The sequence below is a fragment of the Hyperolius riggenbachi genome, chromosome 5, assembly GCF_040937935.1.
Source record: "Hyperolius riggenbachi isolate aHypRig1 chromosome 5, aHypRig1.pri, whole genome shotgun sequence".
NCBI lineage: Eukaryota > Metazoa > Chordata > Amphibia > Anura > Hyperoliidae > Hyperolius > Hyperolius riggenbachi.
Window position 1 is genome coordinate 45,089,934 of NC_090650.1, and position 18,639 is coordinate 45,108,572.

The 18,639-nt window shown below is 45.0% G+C and overlaps 1 protein-coding gene across 4 annotated transcripts in view; it reads left to right on the forward strand.

Annotated features, from left to right (window-relative positions):
* Nucleotides 1–18,639, forward strand: part of MALRD1 (MAM and LDL receptor class A domain containing 1) — a 407,541-nt gene that overhangs the window by 347,422 nt on the left and 41,480 nt on the right. For all 4 annotated transcript variants that reach the window (XM_068235591.1, XM_068235589.1, XM_068235590.1 and 1 more), the window contains 2 exons: nt 7,138–7,260; nt 8,263–8,329. In XM_068235591.1, the coding sequence (XP_068091692.1) occupies nt 7,138–7,260; nt 8,263–8,329 (190 nt within the window). The remainder of the gene's footprint in view (nt 1–7,137; nt 7,261–8,262; nt 8,330–18,639) is intronic.

Sequence of the window (18,639 nt, forward strand, 5' to 3'; positions counted from 1 at the left end):
TCGCCTCAGTTCTGCTATCAGCCACTCTTCTGGGGCTTCCTCTAGCCACTAGAAGCCTCTGGCTTCCTCCAGCCACTAGAAGCCTCTGTGTCCCTCGCCGCAGTTCTGCTATCGGCCACTCTTCTGGGGCTTCCTCCAGCCACTAGAAGCCTCTGGCTTCCTCTAGCCACTAAAAGCCTCTGTGTCCCTCGCCTCAGTTCTGCTATCAGCCACTCTTCTGGGGCTTCCTCCAGCCACTAGAAGCCTCTGGCTTCCTCTAGCCACTAAAAGCCTCTGTGTCCCTCGCCGCAGTTCTGCTATCGGCCACTCTTCTTGGGCTTCCTCCAGCCACTAGAACCCTCTGTGTCCCTCGCCGGTGTTCTGCTATCAGCCACTCTTCTGGGGCTTCCTCCAGCCACTAGAAGCCTCTGGCTTCCTCCAGCCACTAGAAGCCTCTGTGCACCTCGCCGCAGTTCTGCTATCAGCCACTCTTCTGGGGCTTCCTCCAGCCACTAGAAGCCTCTGTGTCCCTCGCCGGTGTTCTGCTATCAGCCACTCTTCTGGGGCTTCCTCCAGCCACTAGAAGCCTCTGGCTACCTCCAGCCACAGAAGCCTCTGTGTCCCTCGCCTCAGTTCTGCTATCAGCCACTCTTCTAGGGTCTGCTGCAATAGGATCTATGTTGTGCTCACATGTGTTTACAAAGCAAGCTAATTTGACAGTGCAGTTTCTAGGAGAAAAAAAGAGTAAGGATTGGCTTCAATCAGAGGCAGTACAATGCCTAAAACAGTTTTCTCTTTATTTGCTACATAAAATTCACTGAAATCAAAATGTGGGTTGTACAACACAAATGTTATGTAAGTAGAACAAGTATTTATCTACTTATATGTTTGTTTGTTTTCTGGAATAGTATGGCTGATCCTACTGCTTTAAGGATCCATCCTGTTTGATCAGTAACAACTCTCACAGTAGGGTGGTTTAATGGTTAGCACTCTCCCCTGGCAGCACTGGGTCCCCAGTTTGAATCCCAGCCAGACGACCATCTCCCCATATCTGTGTGGGTTTCCTCTGGACACCAAGGTTTCCTCCTACACCCCAAAACCATACAGATAGGTTAATTGTTTTCCCCCTGAAATTGGCCCTAGACTGCGATACATACACTACACGATACATACATAGACATATGACTATGGTAGGGATTAGATTGTGAGCCATTCTAAAGGGAAAGTCAAGAGACAAGACAAAAGACCCTGTACACCGCTGCGGAAGCTGTTGGCGCTAGATAAATACTCCCCAATGCCTAATCATGACATCACAACAGTATTTTCACGGTTCAACTCAATCCACCCCCCTCTACCCCCTCCCACCCCACACCCACCCCCAAAAACCAGTGGGAGCTGCTCCTTCATGTTTCGATGAAGTGCTCATTACCAAATAATCCATATTTTCTCATACTGTATATCTTTTCTTGCATTTGGCTTTTAACAGTTCCTGGGGGAGGGAGGAGTATATGAGCCTGTTTTATGGATACCATTTTTAAACCGTTCGCCGCAAATCAGTATCAAACGTCCAAATAGTTTCAAGCTGATCGTTTTTCAATTTACTGTAATAAATGTGTAGCATAAATAAAAGCATATTAACGTCTGTTTTTCATCCGCTTCTAATGGCTTCTTCGTCCTTTTTTCATCGTTTCTTGTATTGGCTCCAGCTGTCAAACGCACGAACGCTGTATCAGTGTCAGCGGGCACTAAATGGAATATGAATGTCTGTAATATATTGAGTCTAACTACATTCAGCCTCTGATTTCCTTGCTTTGTCCTCTTTTGTCTTGAAAAAAATACTTATTGACAGTTGGGATTCTGCCCACAGTTTCATGCCATCACCTTGCAATCCAAATTTGTTCAGATGGTCATTCCATGTCATGTCAAATTAACACGGTGGGATTGGTTTGTAAACCAGAAACAGAGGATTTGGACACCGGAGACCTTGCGCCTGCTATTTGTAGCCACAGTTTATAAAAGGGGTGGCCCCATGGCCTGCTAGTTTATTAGGTGCCTCCAGCGTCCAAATTTCCATTCATAGCGGGTATTTAGCATGGGCACTTATGAAGCACCCAAACCTCCACAGTGGACTACATTTATCATAATAGGGAGAAGGCGACGTGGATATCAGCAGCTGTGTGGCGGAGGGGGGAGGTTAGGGTTAAGCACTGATTGGAGGGTTGCTTAAAGAGGATCTGTAACCTCAAAAAATCCCCTGAGGGGTACTCACCTCGGGTGGGGGAAGCCTCCGGATCCTAATGAGGCTTCCCACGCCGTCCTCTGTCCCACGGGGGTCTCGCTGCAGCCCTCCGTGCAGCCGTGACGTAATATTTACCTTCCTGGCTCCTGCGCAGGCGCTCTGACGGCTGTCGGCTCCGAACTACACGGAAATACCCGATCGCCGTCGGGTCTGCTCTACTGCGCAGGCGCAAGTTTCCGGCGCCTGCGCAGTAGAGCGGACCCGACTGAGATCGGGTATTTCCGTGTAGTTCGGAGAGGAAAGCAGCCACAGTGCCCGCGCTGGAGCCTGCAAAGGTAAATATTGAAATTACAGTCGGGCCTGTCGCCGGCTGTTCAGAGGGCGGCAGCGAGACCCCCGTGGGACAGAGGACGGCGTGGGAAGCCTCATTAGGATCCGGAGGCTTCCCCCACCCGAGGTGAGTACCCCCCAGGGGATCTTTTTCATGTTACAGAGTCTCTTTAAGGTGGCCACTAATGGTCCAATTTCTAGCGAAAAATTGTTAGAGCAATCAGAAATTCTGATTGGAAGAAAAAGAGTTCACTACACCATCAACGAACCAATATTTGCTTCCTATCTATCACAACCAATCAAGAAAATCCAAATTTTGGTTTGACAAAAATCCAATCGGACGATTTTTTTTTTTATAATCGTTCATAATCGATTGTGCCCATCAACTGAGATTATCTTTAACCAATCCGATCAGAATTTCTGATCGCTCAAACTATTTTTCGCTAGAAATTGGACCCTTAGTGGCCACCTTTAAGGTTAGGAATCAGGGGGGAGGGGGTGGGGGATAAGTTAGTGTCAATGGGGAGGGCTTGATTAGGGTCAGAAATTGGTGGGAGGGTTGATTAGGGTTAGGGATCAGTGGGGGGAGGGAGGTTGTGTGAGGATAAGGTTAGTAGAGTTAGCAATACTTAAAGAGAGTTTGAAGCGAGAATAAATCTCACTTCAGACCTCATAAATAGCAGGGGCATGTGTGCCCCTGCTAAGCTGCCGCTATCCCGCGGCTTAACGGGGGTCCCTTCACCCCCAAATCCCCTCGGTGCAGCGGGGGAGCGCTTCCTGGTTGGGGCAGGGCTAACCGCCGCAGCCCTGCCCCACGCTCGTCTGTCAGCGCGTATCTCCGCCTCTCCCCCGCCCCTCTCAGTCTTCCTTCACTGAGAGGGGCGGGGAGAGGCAGAGATCCGCCGGCTGATAGCCACGACTGGAGGCAGAGCTGCAGCCGTTAGCCCTGCCTCCAGGAGCTTCCAAATGTACGACCAAGTCGTGCAGGGGGGGATTTGGGGGTGAAGGGACCCCCGTTTAGCGGCGCGATAGAGGCGGTTTAGCAGGGGCACACGTGCCCCTGCTAACTATGAGCTCTGAAGCGAGATTTATTCTCGCTTCAGAGCCTCTTTAAATATCAGAATTACCACTAACCAATAGTAGAATATTATTAACGCTACTGTTATTCTACTAGCGGCTATTTCCAGTGCACCAATTTCCGTTGTGCTCTTTTTACATGTATGCCACACAAAACATATCTCGTGAATTGTCCCACCTTACTTTTTAACTCACAATTTTTCTCTCCTTATGGAGTTGACAGTGGTAGCATTGCCACACACAGGCAGCGCACAGCAAAATTGCCTGTTTCTTATGCTAGTGATGTAGCGAGGGTTGCTAGTATAACGTGCATTGCGCTACTTGCGTAATTACCATTTCCACACTTGTACCTTATGATTCGGCTTGTATTATATATTGAGCAGTACTGGCTTTCCACTCCATTAGAAGTTTTCCACCCTAAAAGAAGTCAGATACAAGAGAAAAGTGCCCATGTGCCTGTCACCTTCACAGAGGGAGAGGAAAATGCAGGAGTTTGCACAGCTGCTGTGGCAGAACCTTTCTTTTGCTGTTACAGATGGTGGCAAATGGATTTCTTACATTTTAACTCCAGTGAAAATAATGTAATAAAAAAAGTGCTTTTTACAATAATTATATATGAATGATTTAGTCAGTGTTTGCCCATTGTCAGATCTTTTAAATCCCTGATTTACATTCTGACATTTATCACATGGTAACATTTTTACAGTTGGCCGGTGATGTAGCTGCTGCATGGTTTTTTGGCAGTTGGAAACAGCTGTAAACAGCTATTTCCCACAATACAACAAGGTTCACAGACAAGCTGCAAGGACCGTGGTCCTCAGAGCTTCTTGTGGGAGGGGTTTCACCACAATATCAGTCATACAGCGCCCCCTAATGGTCTGTTTGTGAAAAGGAATAGATTTCTCATGTAAAAGGGGATATCAGCTACTGATTGGGATAAAGTTCAATTCTTGGTCGGAATTTCTGTTTAAGTGGACACCTGTTACTGTGATTTGGTTATGCCTGAAAGGAACAGCACTGGTGCCAGACACAGCCACCTCAGACACAACTTTAAAGAGACCCTGTAGTGATGATAAAGGTGCTTACTGTACTCAGACAGGACCATCTTTAACCTGATCCCCGTTAGAATAGGGTAATATTGTTCAGTGTGAAATCTAACCATCAGCAAAATCACACAGAGCTTGACTTGGGTGTAGTGACCGGCTCCACTCCTTTCTGTGCACATTGTGATCCTTAGATACTGTATGTGGATAGTGCTCTATGTGGGGCTATGTGTTGTTTCATTAGTTTGTCCTCATTACAGACCCTCTTTAATTTGTTTATTAAAGTGTTATGAAACTGTGCATTTTCCTCTTAGTTCTAAAAGATTATTTACAGCATAAAATCTACTGTTAGATACATTTGTAGCAGGAAAGCATTCAGTCAAACACAGCACTTTGTTCTTCAGCGGAAAGCTCCTTGCTTCAGAGGAAAGCTTCTGGCAGCATCCAAAGAGGTGATAACATTATCTTTTGTTTACATTCCTATGTCAAATACATTTAGTAAAATTTAGCAAACTACTGAAACGGAGGTGTAGTGATCTGGGAAGCAGAAAGAGCTGAGAAGTGATCGCTGGATAGATTTTAATGTATAAATACAGCACCTGTGCAATAAAATTCAATGGCAGCTTTCAGACTCACACATACATGATCAAAACATACAAACTCCATGTAATAGAGTCCTGGACCACATTTGAACTGGGAACCCCGGCGCTGCAAGGCAAGACTGCTGTCCACTATGTTACCATGTTATCCTAGGAATGAACCAGGGACTCTACCAGTGCAAAGCAAAAGTGCTATCCACTACACCGCGGTGCTGCCCACCAGTGATGAGCGAAAATGCAGATTTCACATTAATTTATTCGAGAAAATAATGCTTAATTTGACTTTCAATCAAAAATGCCATCGAAAATAATTTTGTAATAAGTTTGTGATTTTTTACTATAAATAAACGATTGCGCGATTTCGTGAATTCTCACGGTAAAAACTCCTGGTTTTTGTGTTTCCGCAAATTTTCATCATGTCACAAAAATACAATGTTTTTTCAAGAATATTTTCTCGACATCGAAAACAGAATTTTAGAAGCGAAAATTTGCAAGCAACACTGCTGTCCATATTATGCCATCATGCCGCCCACCCTACACCATCTATACTATTTAAAGGACATCTGAGGTGAAAATAAACTGATGAGAAAAACAATTGTATCCATCCTCCTTCTCCTAAATTTTTTTTTTTTTTTAGATATCCCACAGTTTTATTTTATATTTAAATCTAGTTTACGTTTTTACTGTTTCATTGACTCTGCTAAATGACACCTTCATTGAAGTATACTAGAGATCAAATCTATGAATTATTGAGCCTTTCTATCTCTTTCCTGCTCTCAGAAGCCATTTACTGACAGGAAAGTATTTTATGGCTGTAATTTCTAATCAGTGAGGGTTATGCTATCGTCTGACCCAGTCCGACCCGGATAGAAACTGTCACTTGCATGCCTGATATTTAACTCTTTTGGGCAGAGAAAGAAAAAAACGACCACGGCATAGTTATTTGTGTGCTTGGCACTGTACATATGCATGTCTATCTCATCATGTCACATGTCACATCCGTTGTCCATAAGGGCTCGTTTCCACTATCGCGAATCCGCATGCGTCCAACGCATGCGGATTCGCACATGTAATGCAAGTGGATGGCCCTGTTTCCACTGTAGCGTTGTTGAGGTGCGTTTTTTTCAGCGGTGAACAAAAGCACAAAAGAGCCGCATAATTCGCCTGCGAGTGGAATGCATGCGAATCGAATGCGAATCGCTTGCAATGTATTTAATAGGGAAATCGCATGTGGTTTCCCCATGCGTTTTTTGCCGCGAATTCGCATAGGTACCAATGTAAATTCACACAGGCAGTGACATGGTTAAAATCGCATATACCCTCACCGATGCGGATTCGCGGCAAAAACGCATGGGGAATCGCATCCGCATGCGATTTCATCAGCGGTGAAATCCAGGCGATTCCGCATCGCAATAGTGGAAACGGGCCCTTAAAGGAAACCTAAAGGCAAGAAAAAAAAAAGTTTCACTTACCTGAGGCTTCTACCAGCCCCCTGCAGCCGCCTGTGCCTTCGTCGGTCCTCAGCGATCCTCCGTTTCAGGTTAGATTCGTTTTTTGCCGACTCGGAGTCAGCAGGCCATGCGTATTCTTCATCGCATTCCCATCCGCAATAGCGTCCTGTGCCTACGGCTGCAGGGGGCTGGTAGAAGCCCCAGGTAAGTGAAACTCATTTTTTTTCCTTGCCTTTAGGTTTCCTTTAAAGGATGTATGGTTCTATGGTATTGCTGACAAAGCTGCTTGAAAAAGGCCCTCTCCCCATAAATCGCTATTACTACATGTCCTTTATAGCTTAGCTCCCCATACACTTTTCTCATGTCTATCTACCGTATGTTGTCTGTCTCTACTAATTATGTTGCTGTGTCTTCTCCAGGTGCTACAGTCGCAGCCAATGGCTCTTTTCTGTGTATTCCCTCCAATACATGGTTGAGTCCTGACCTGAGGTGTGATGGGAAAGCAGACTGCAGCAACCATATAGACGAATCCCTCTGTTCAGGTAAATAATGCTGCACTGCCTACAGTACATGAGCTGCCATCAACATCTCTTCACTGTCAGCGTGTGTTCCTCACCCTTATAACCGTGCATGATAACCCTGATTAACCTCTGACACGGTAAACATTGATTTCCCTTCATTAAAAAAATACCAATTTGTGAAATAAAAGTGATGCTCTGCCTATGATGTCATTTTGGTAATGACAACTTACTGTGTGATTCCCACTTCCCAGCCATCACTATAGAGCTTTATGCTCCTTTATACTCGAAAAGACTGTGTGAAATCATAGCCTACGCTCATCATCACTGGCAGTCCAGGGTTATATACCAATAATAATAATTACACCAGGGGCGTTGCTAGCCCCAAAGATCCGTGGCACGTGCCCCGGATCTATTCTATTCTATAACAGTCAGCTGTGGTGCCTCAATGGCAGGCATGCTAGGAGCTGTGGTGCATCAATCAGGGGTATGCTGGGTGCTGTGGTGCCACACTGGGCACTGTGAGGCCTTTATGTGGGCATGCAGGGAGCTGTGCTCCTTTTATGGGGGCATACTGGGAGGCCCGTGGGAGCATGGGAGGGGGTCCACTAGAAGGTCAGGGAATGCTATAGGGGAACTGCCTGATAACCTGTACAGCCCGCCCAGCAAAAAGCCTGACCAGCCAGCACAGAAGCAAGGTAACTGCCTAGTAATGTTTAAGTGATGCTGCTTATATATATATGATATGCTGGATTTTTTTTTTTGTATTAATGGATAGGGGGCTTCATCCATCACTTTGCTGGGCAGGCCTATGTAGACTGCTGTAAAGTTCATGTAAATTTGGCTCCACCCATGACCACACCCACACTCTGGTGCGTGGCCACACCCATTTTCTGGCTGGAGAGCCCAAAAGTGCCCAGGATGTCATCGGATCCTAGCAAGGCCCCTGAATTACACATTCTGCTTTATGTCATTATGATTCCCCTGTAATCATGGATACCAATGCAATGTGTTGTTTTGTTTCAGTGTGTCCTATCGGATATTGTAAAAATAACGGAAACTGTGTTGTTCAGAAACAAGTCCCAGTATGCAGGTAAATGTTCCATATTTGTGTGTTCGCATTACGTGACATTATAGACTTACTGAGCTTCATGTTACTTTATATCATTCAAGTAAACCTGAACTCATGCACAGAACAGAAGGAAAACATATACACATGCACCCTGTATGTATTTAGAGCGTTTAGCCTAATTCCCCCTCATCTGTAACTAATCACAACTGTAATTTGCTCTTTCAGCTGTGTCAGCTGACTACCACGGTAGGACGGCTAATTGGTAAAAACAGGGGGCTTGATTCACAAAGCCGTGCTAACGTATAGCGCGACCGTGCTATGCGCTCAGCATGCAATGTGAAGGTTTACACACGTAAAGATTTACATGCGCGCTAACAAAGGTGTTTGCACGTTAAAGAGACTCTGTAACAACATTTTCAGCCTTAGTCCTGCTATCCTATAAGTTCCTTTGCCTGTTCTAATGTGGTCTGGCTTACTGCAGCCTTTCCTAATTGCACAGTAGCTGTGTTATCTCTGTTATATGATCTAATCTTCTCTCTTCTGTGGGCTCTGTCAGCAGAGGCTGGAATGTGTGGAATGTGCTCCACTGCTTGTCATTGGCTAGAAGCTATACACACCCCCTCCAGGCCCCCTGCAAACTCTGTATGACTCACACACTCTGTCTTTCACAAGCTGGATAGTTTGTTTGTAAACACTGCCTAAAACTGGCAATTACAAGCCAGGTTTGCAACAGAGAGTGGCAGAAACAGCACAGAGGGGCACAGGAGAACATAATGAATAGAATGGTATGCTTTTTGCTGCAAAAATTTTAGAGTACAGATTATCTTTAATGCGTGCACTTTACTACGTTAGCACGCACACATAACTCTTTACACACGTAAACCTTCATGCGCGTCACAGTCGTGCTATGTGTTAGCACAGCTTTGTGAATCAAGCCTAGAATGTTAACAGGCAGGTGCTCGGATACCCTTTTTCAAAATCCGGATTGATCCAGATCCAGATACCCAGAGATCCGACCTTTTGGATATCCAAATAGAATCGGATATCCGACCCCAGTATACGGGGTATCCGGGCGGATTCGAAAATCTAGATAGAAAAACCGGAAGTGTCCTTTAAATTGCTTTAAAAACTTTTTTTAGGGTAAATGAGGCATGTAGCATAATTATTTTTTAAAGGGAAACACTAATTGATGATGTGGGGACTTAAAATCCCCCCCCCTCCCCCCGTCAATTAACATCAGGACTAGGTTCCAGACAGCGGTCGTGCAGCCCACATTGTGTCCAAAGTCCAACCGCACAACTGGGACATGGCAGTTTTCAGCCCAGACACCTTCAAAAAAGTATGCACCAATTGTGTTTTGGGTTAAATATAGTTGGTATCAGCACAGCAGCAGTGGCCTGTGGCACCCTGGTGGTGTGAGCAGCACAGGCAGCAGGAGCAGGTGTAACGTCTGCCAGGAGCATGCCGGACATGTCACTTGGCAATGGCACGTGGCACTTGGCATGTGGCACTTGGCACGTAGCACTTTGCACTTTGCACTTGGCACTTTGCACACGGCACTTTGCACGTGACACGTGCCACCTGCCATGTGCAAAGTGCCACATGCCAAGTTCCACGTTACACGTGCCAAGGGCCACGTGCCAAGTGCCACGTTACACATGCCAAGTGCCACGTGCCGAGTGACAGTCAGACAGCAGAGGAGAAGACACTAACTGTCACACTGGCACTGCTCAGCAGCACAGTAGTTCTGTAGTAAGCTAACACAGTAGTACTACTACTCTAACAACTACTAGCACTGACTGCAGTACTACAGTACTAACTACACAATGACACAGGAATCCTATTCCCTAACCTAACCTACGTATACTGTAGCTAGCTAAGGCTAATAGCTGGTCAGCAGGCAGCAGCTGGCCTGGTCTGTGCACAGCACACATACAGACACATAGCAGCTGCAGCAGCCCTGCAGCACACACTCTGACTGTCACACAATGAAATCAAGCTAATTAACAATACAACAATAGTGATAGTGAAGGGGTTAATCCCTGAACAGCTTTAGGTTTACCACTGTATACAGCACTTGCTAGGCCAGCAGCACTGGAGCATGTCTCTCAGTGAGCATTCACAAGCAAGGACGATATTTCTCATCATGGCAGCCCTCCTTATTATACAGGGGGGCTGGCCAGGGTTACCTTTTGTGATTGGGTGCCAGGGTTAAGGCTGGGAGCCCTCTGATTGGCTCAATCAGGTCAGGTGGGGCTTGCCAGGGTTCCCTTCTGTGATTGGTTGCTAGGGCTTCTGCTGGGTTCCCTCTGATTGGCTCAATGATGTCATCTCCTTAGTTACAGTATTCGGATCCGGATATCAGCCGGATATCCGGGTATGCGACCAAATATCCGCGGATTGCTATCCGGATTTGCACAGAAATCCGGAATCTGAATCCGAATCGGATAGCTGAAAAAAGGTTGGATATCCGGAATCCGGATGAGCACCAAGTCGACACACTACAGATGTATTGCAGGATTTGTATCAGCTGTAACAAAGAATTTTTTTTCTTTAAAGGAATACTTAAGTCACCTAAAAAAAATGACTTTTACTCACTCGGGGCTCTCCTCAGCCCCCTGCAGCTGAACGGTGCCCTCACAGTGTCCCTCCGATGCGCCTGGACTCGCCGGCGGCCACTTCCGGTTTGGCCGTCACCGCCCGACAGGCTGGGAACACGGCTGATTATCCGCGTCCTCGGCCGCAATAGCATTATAGAGGGCGCTATTGCGGCCGGGGACGCGGATAATCAGCCGCGTTCCCAGCCTGTCGGCCGGTGATGGCCAAACCGGAAGTGGCCGACGGCGAGTCCAGGCGCATCGGAGGGACACTGTGAGGGCACCGTTCAGCTGCAGGGGGCTGAGGGTAGCCCCGGGTGAGTAAAAGTTATTTTTTTCAGGTGACTTAAGTATTCCTTTAAAGGTTATTATGCTGTTGCTTAAGCAAGTTCTGAGTTCAGGTCTGCTTTAATAAACCAAAAACTGGTACAAAACTATGTGTCATTATAAACACTCAGCAGGATAGTGACACACTGCAGAAGGATGATAACAGCATGGCTATATGGGCAGGCATACGGTAGATAAAGTGTAATGTCGATATATGTATGGTCATGCACCATGGCTCTGCTAATGACATGGAACCACATAAACCAAATGGGATGCAGCCAGGAATGACACTGCATACAATGAGAAACAAAAACATGCAACATTCGGATTATAAATCATTTGTGAGGCCACATGTGAAAAACAAGCTACTAAATGAATCCAGGGGATGGAGGGTCTCATTAACAAAGGGAGGGTACACAAACTGGGCTTATTTAGCTTGGAAAGGAGATGCTTTAGAGGTGATGTATTCAATATGTACAAATGCATACAATGGCAATATAAAAGCTTGGCAAATTAGCTTTTTATCTCTAGGTCTGTAAAAAGGCACGTGGAGGTGATCTGTGTGTGGGGGAAAGTAGATTTTGTATGGAGGAATGTATATTGTGTATAGAGGAATGGAAATTGTGGATGAGGAAAAGGAGATTGTGTATGGAGCAATGGAGACTGTGCATAGAAGAAAGGAGATTGTGTATGGAGGAAAGGAGATTGAGTACGAGGAATGGAGAGAGACTGTGTATTAAAGAAAGGAGATTGTGTATGGTGGAATAGATATTGTGTACGGAGGAAAGGATAGTGTGTCTGAAGGAATGGAGATTGTGTATGGAGCAATGGAGGTTGTGTATGGAGGAAAGAAGATTGTGTACAGATGAATGGAGATTGTGTATGGAGGAAAGGAGATTGTGTACAGATGAATGGAGATTGTGTATGGAGGAAAGGAGATTGTGTACAGATGAATAGAGATTGTGTATGGAGGAAAGGAGATTGCACATGGAGGATTGGAATTGTGGCCATTTAAAAAAAAAGTAATACATATCACAGCCTCCATATTCTTCTCACTGCAATTGTCCTTTAGTTGTGGATCACTGGTGGGGAATCTTCTTGCATGCGGTGGCAAACCAAAGCAGTGAGCCACATTTGCTGTCCACAGTGACAAGCCAAGTCCTGCACAGCTTCCGTCTAGGTCGGAAGTATTTCCTGTTGTGTGTGTAGCAGCTGTGGGGTGCACGATGTCACCCCAATACCAGCTCATAGCAGTAGGCAGTTCCCCGAGATCCAATGTTACCATAGGAAACCCGCATTTATCGCCTGCTGTTAGTAATGGCCGCCGTACAGTGTGGGCTCTCAGCAGAAATATTCCGCTTTGCCTGGCTCATTTCTAGATGGCTTTCCAGGGTTTTCCATCCTCCACATTTTGATATTATTTTGCAGCCTATTTTTACCTGCATACTGTAGTCATTAATCACCCGGCAACGGCCTGTCGGAGATGCTGCGTCTGATTTCATCCGTTCGATTCCTCAGATCCCAGGTGGAAGTTTTACCATTTATGGAACTGAGCAGATTACATCTCCAGGGAGCGACTCTCAAATAGATTATTTCATAGACGTAAATGTTCTTGTTTCAAAATACATCACCTTATTTCCACAGCAACACTCCTACCGCTACATTGTATAACGAGAGACAGATTATTGCGTGTAGGAACACAGATGTATGCACTAAATTAGTTTAAAGAATACCTTAGTTCTTAAAGTGAACCCGAGGTGAAAATAAACTGATGAGATAAACAATTGCATTTATCCTCCTACTCCTAAAAATGACTTTTTTAGACATCTCAGGATTTTATTTTATATTTAAACATTTAGAAAGTAGATTGAATGTTTTGTTGTCTCTGCTCAGTTGATGTCTATTAAGTGTCCCTAAATGAAAAAAACATTAACTATGTTGACCCTTTTCTCTCTCCCTCTGCTCTCAGAAATATGTAGAAAAATGTAATATGTAGAAAATATGTAGAAAAATGAAATATGTAGAAAAATTGCTATCAGTGATGTTTACTATATTCCTGACAAGCCCCTGACAAGTCAGAAGCTGTCACTTCCATCCCTAAAAATGAACTCTTTCAGGTAGTAAAATAAAACAAGTAAAACAGCCTGGTTATTACTATGTTTAGTACTGTACATACACATGTTTATCTCATCACGCCACATGTCACCTCGGATACACTTTAATTAATTCTGAAACTGACGCCCTGTGTGTGTGGTGAGGTGCACATAGGCTTACCGCACCTCCTGTGGCCCGCCGTCTGTCTCCATTTATCTGTAAACCGGCTGTTCCAAAGTCCTGGTCGGCGGGGTCGGCGCAGGCACAGTGTGCACGTGTAGTATGTCCGGGTCAGAGGGCATGTGCGCTGGGTACGCAGGGTAAGGGAGTGTGCGCATGTGCGGGACATGCTGCACCTGCGCTGACTCTGCCGACCAGGACTTGGAACGGGGCTGCCGGTGTACAGATGAACGGAGACAGGTGGTGGGCCACGGGAGGAGCAGTAAGCCCATGCGCACCTCACCACACACACACACAGACAGGGCATCAATTTTAGAATTGATTAAAGAGTGAGGTATCCTTTAAAGTGTACCAGAGTAAAAGTAAAAAAAATTATACATACCTGGGGCTTCCTCCAGCCCCATCCGCACAGATTGTTCCTACTCCACCATCCTCCGCCGCCCGCAGCTTCCGTATCGTGTTCTTGCACTTCCATCAGTCGGAGCCAGTCTGACGTAAGGGAAGTGCGCCCTCTACGTATCTCCCCAGAAGCTGCTGGAGAGATTTGTAAAGAGAGCACTTCTCCACACATACACACATTATTTATATTTATTAATATTTATTGTTTTTTATGTATATACATATAATAAAAAATAGCGCACGGAGCCGCCACTAGTGTGTAAAACACTTTTTTGCGTTTTAATGTTAAAACATTAAATAGCGTTTTAACATTAAAACGCTATTTAATGTTTTAACATTGAAACGCAAAATAGCGTTTTGCACACTAGCGGCGGCTTCATGCGCCATTTTTTCCCAGCGCCATTTGTGACTGTATGCCCAGGTATGTATATTTTTTTTACTTTTACTGAGCTCAGAGTCCCTTTAAAGAGGAACTATAGTGAAGAGAACATGAATTAGATTGCTTTTTTTCCCTACAATATTCATTTATAGATGATTTAGTCAGTGTTTGCCCAGTGTAAAATCTTTCCTCTCCCTGATTTACATTGTGACATTTATCACTGGTGGTGACAACTTTAGTCCTGTTAGGTAATATCTGTGCGCAGAACTCTCTGTAAAAGAACATTCCACAGAGGGAGAAATCGCTTGCTTGGCAGTTGGAAATAGCTGTTTCCTTTCACAGAAAGGAAACTGCTATGACTATGGTCATGAACATCATACTGTGGGAGGGGTTTCACCAATATATCAGCCATGATGATATATTTGAGAAAAGGTAAGTGGAGTGTGGTTGGGTGTTAGTCAAGGAGCAGAAATGCAGATATCAAACAACCAAATGTTGATTCCGTTAATATCCTTAATGACTAAACTGTACATGGTTTATTGGAAGCATTCGAAACAATATGTTTCTGCTTCAGGCATTAGGATCATGTACTGTTAGTCATTAGAGTTATCACCGGAATCAACGTTTGCTTGTTTGATGTCTGCATTTGGAGAAAAGGTAAAGATTTCTCATGGGAAAGGGGTATTAGCTACTAATAGGGATGAAGTTCAATCCAAAGTTAAAGTTCCTCTTTAAAGGACATCTGAAGTGAAAGAAATATGGAGATTGCCATATTTGTTTCCTTTTAAATATTACTGGTTATCGGGCATCCAGACACGCTTTCATGCATCAGTAGTGTCTGAATTACACACCTGAAACAAGCATGCTGCAAATCCAGTCAAACCGGTGGGTGGGCTGGCAGCCACTCATAGCCTGCTTGCTATATACTTACAGTGACCAGATTTTTCTGGGTCCAACCTGGGAGGAGGGGGGTACTGGAGGGGGGTACTGGGGGGGGGGGCGCACCGCGCTGGAAAATAGGCATGGGGGATCGGGGGGCGTTCGCGGTGTTGCATAACCGTAACCCCAAAGCAGCATATATAGCTAACTATGACCATTAAATAATAAATGCAGCAACAGTTACCCCAGACACCAGAAAATAAACGCAATGTGAGCAACATTTCACCAGAGAAAAAAAGTAATGTGGGCAACATTTCATCAGAAAACAAACGCAATTTGGGCAACATTTCAGCAGAAAACAAATGCATTTTGGGCAACATTTCACCAGAAAATAAACGCAATGTGGGCAGCATTTCAGCCAAAAAAAAAGCAGTGGGCAACATTTCAGCAGAAAATAATGCAATGTGGATAACATTTCAGCAGAAAATAATGCAATGTGGGCAATATTTCAGCAGAAAATAACGCAGTGGGCAACATTTCAGCAGAAAATAACGCAATGTGGGCAACATTTCAACCGAAAATAAACACAATTTGGTCAACATTTCAGCAGAAAATAACGCAATCTGGGCAACATTTCACCAGAAAATAACGCAGTGGGCAACATTTCAGCAGAAAATAACGCAATGTGGGCAACATTTCAGCAGAAAATAATGCAGTGGGCACCATTTCAGCAGAAAATAAACGCAATGTGGGCAAAATTTCAGCAGAAAACAAGCACAATTTGGGCAACATTTCACCAGAAAACAAACGCAACGTGGGCAGCATTTCAGCAGAAAACAAACGCAATTTGGGCAACATTTCACCAGAAAATAAATGCAATGTCGGCAACATTTCAGCAGAAAATAAACGCAATTTGGGCAACATTTCAGCAGAAAAGAACACAATGTGGGAAACATTTCAGCAGAAAATAACGCAGTGGGCAACATTTCAGCAGAAAATAAACGCAATTTGGGCAACATTTCAGCAGAAAATAACGCAATGTGGGCAACATTTCAGCAGAAAAGAGCACAATGTGGGCAACATTTCAGCAGAAAATAACGCAGTGGGCAACATTACAACAGAAAATAACTCAGTAGGCAACATTTCAGCAGAAAATAAACGCAATTTGGGCAACATTTCAGCAGAAAATAACACAATGTGGGCAACATTTCAGCAGAAAAGAACACAATGTGGGCAACATTTCAGCAGAAAATAACGCAGTGGGCAACATTACAGCAGAAAATAACTCAGTAGGCAACATTTCAGCAGAAAATAACTCAATTTGGGCAACATTACACCTGCAAAAAAAGGAATTTACTCACCTGACAGAAGTCTCCTCTTCCGGCCGGCCTCTGGCGCGCAGCTCCCCGAACCATCTTGCTCCTGCATATCTCCCGCGCTGAATGGAATAGCAGGGCTATGGGAAGATGGCACCCAAAGCCCTGTACTGGAGACACAAATAGTCTCCTGTATAGGGCTTCGGACGCCATCATCCTGTAGCCCTGCTCTGCCTGCCGGAAGACTATGTAGGCTGGAGCGGGGCTGCGAACTGGCGTGGCGTCTATTAGACGCCGCGGCCAGTTCATGCAATCGTACGGTGGCCAGAGTCCTGAGGCTGGGACGTCCCGCGGCTAAAAGCAGGACGTTTCCCTGGACATAGCGCAGCCTGGGACAGGAGACCGCGAATCCGGGACCTGTCCAGGCTGAAGCGGGACATATGGTCACCGTATATATACTGCACATGGATTACCTTAAAGGCACTGCCCGGTGCATGGGCTAAAGACCGCAAGCTGCATTTCCTAGTGAGGCTGGGGGCACAGCTACACAATGGATTTCTGAACTTCTGAAGTTTAATAACAAGGGTAATGTGAATAACTTACACTAAGAAAGATGATTGGTTGGAGAAGTTGCCTTGTTTTTGCTTTGAAGAACAAGTGACACCCATGCTAACCTAAAAATAAAAAACACATATATAAGTAGATAAATACTAGTTCTACTTACATACCAGATGTATTGCACTGTCCACATTATGATTCCTGTAAACTTTATAAAGGAAAAGCAGAGAATCCCATTCTATACAGCTTCCCTCTTGGTTACCTTTGACCTTCTGACATAATTTCCCCTCTCGCTCGTTTATTCTCCTCTGGCTAATTGTGTAATCGTTACCCACCCTCCTCCCAGTCTTCAGACACTCCCACTGAGGTCTATACTAGGAAGTGCGCTGTCTTATGTCATTAGAAGGAGGCGGAAATAAAGGGAAGAGGATGAATATATTATAGATGAAAAAGACCCCCCAGCATGCAACTGTTTGGCAATGGCAATTACAAGGCCAGTGCTCCTAAGGTATGTGATAACTCCAAACCCCAACAGCAGAAAAAGTTTTGAAAGTTTTCAATGCAGGATTAACATCTTTATCACTTAATACACTCAGACCAGTTGCTGATGAAATTAGATTTTTATGGTGACAATCCAGCTTTAATTCCCGGTGTGTGCACTGCGTCTGTGTGCTGCCCGAGGACAATGATTTCGCTGGAGTGCTGCTGCTCATTCCCTGCTCTCGCTGGCCTGTCCATTCACCTGAGAGCAGTAAATCTAGCTGAAGGGCTGCCCCATATTGCTAGATTATAGTGTGATTCTTTTGAGGATTAAGCGGCGGGCTGGTGCGATGGATATGGAAGCGCGGTGTGTTTTGTGTTTGCCTCTCTCTCAGCTCACAGATAACAAAGCTAAACTCTGGGGAGGCTTACATCCCAGGAAACAAATAAAGCTTGATGGATTTTCAATAAAATATTTTTTTCTTTATTTTTTTGCTACTGCGCCATGTCCTCTGTGAGATGTAACCTGAGCAAAGACACTGAAGTTCCAAAACTTCATTCGCAAATCATGTAGATTCTTATCTTTTAAATACAAAACATGTGTAGACATATTTTATTTGTGACATAGGCAAACGCAGCGGGGGATTACAGCTGCCCAGAATTCCCCCTCAGACCAGGCCAGTGCAATGTCTGGGGCCAGGCACAAGATGAGACACCAATGTCGGCTGTCCTCATTATTATCTGTATCAAAACTGCTCCTGATTGATCCCGTCTGGGGCCAGGCACAAGATGAGACACCAATGTCGGCTATCCTCATTATTATCTGTATCCAAACTGCTCCTGATTGATCCCGTTGTTGATCGGGAGCAGATCGGACATTTAGGAAATTTGTCAGATCCTGTCAGTCGGATGGGAAATTGCATTATGTGTACCCAGCATGATGTCCTTCCATATAATTATACTATATCGTTTGTGGCTGAGGGAGGCCTTTCAGGAATTCCCCCCTTGAAAATCCTGAGTTTGCCCCTGCGTGACCCACTGCAGCCTTAAAGTTTTCTTTTTTAAAGAGATACTGAAGCAAACAAAAAATGATATAATGATTTGTATGTGTAGTACAGCTAA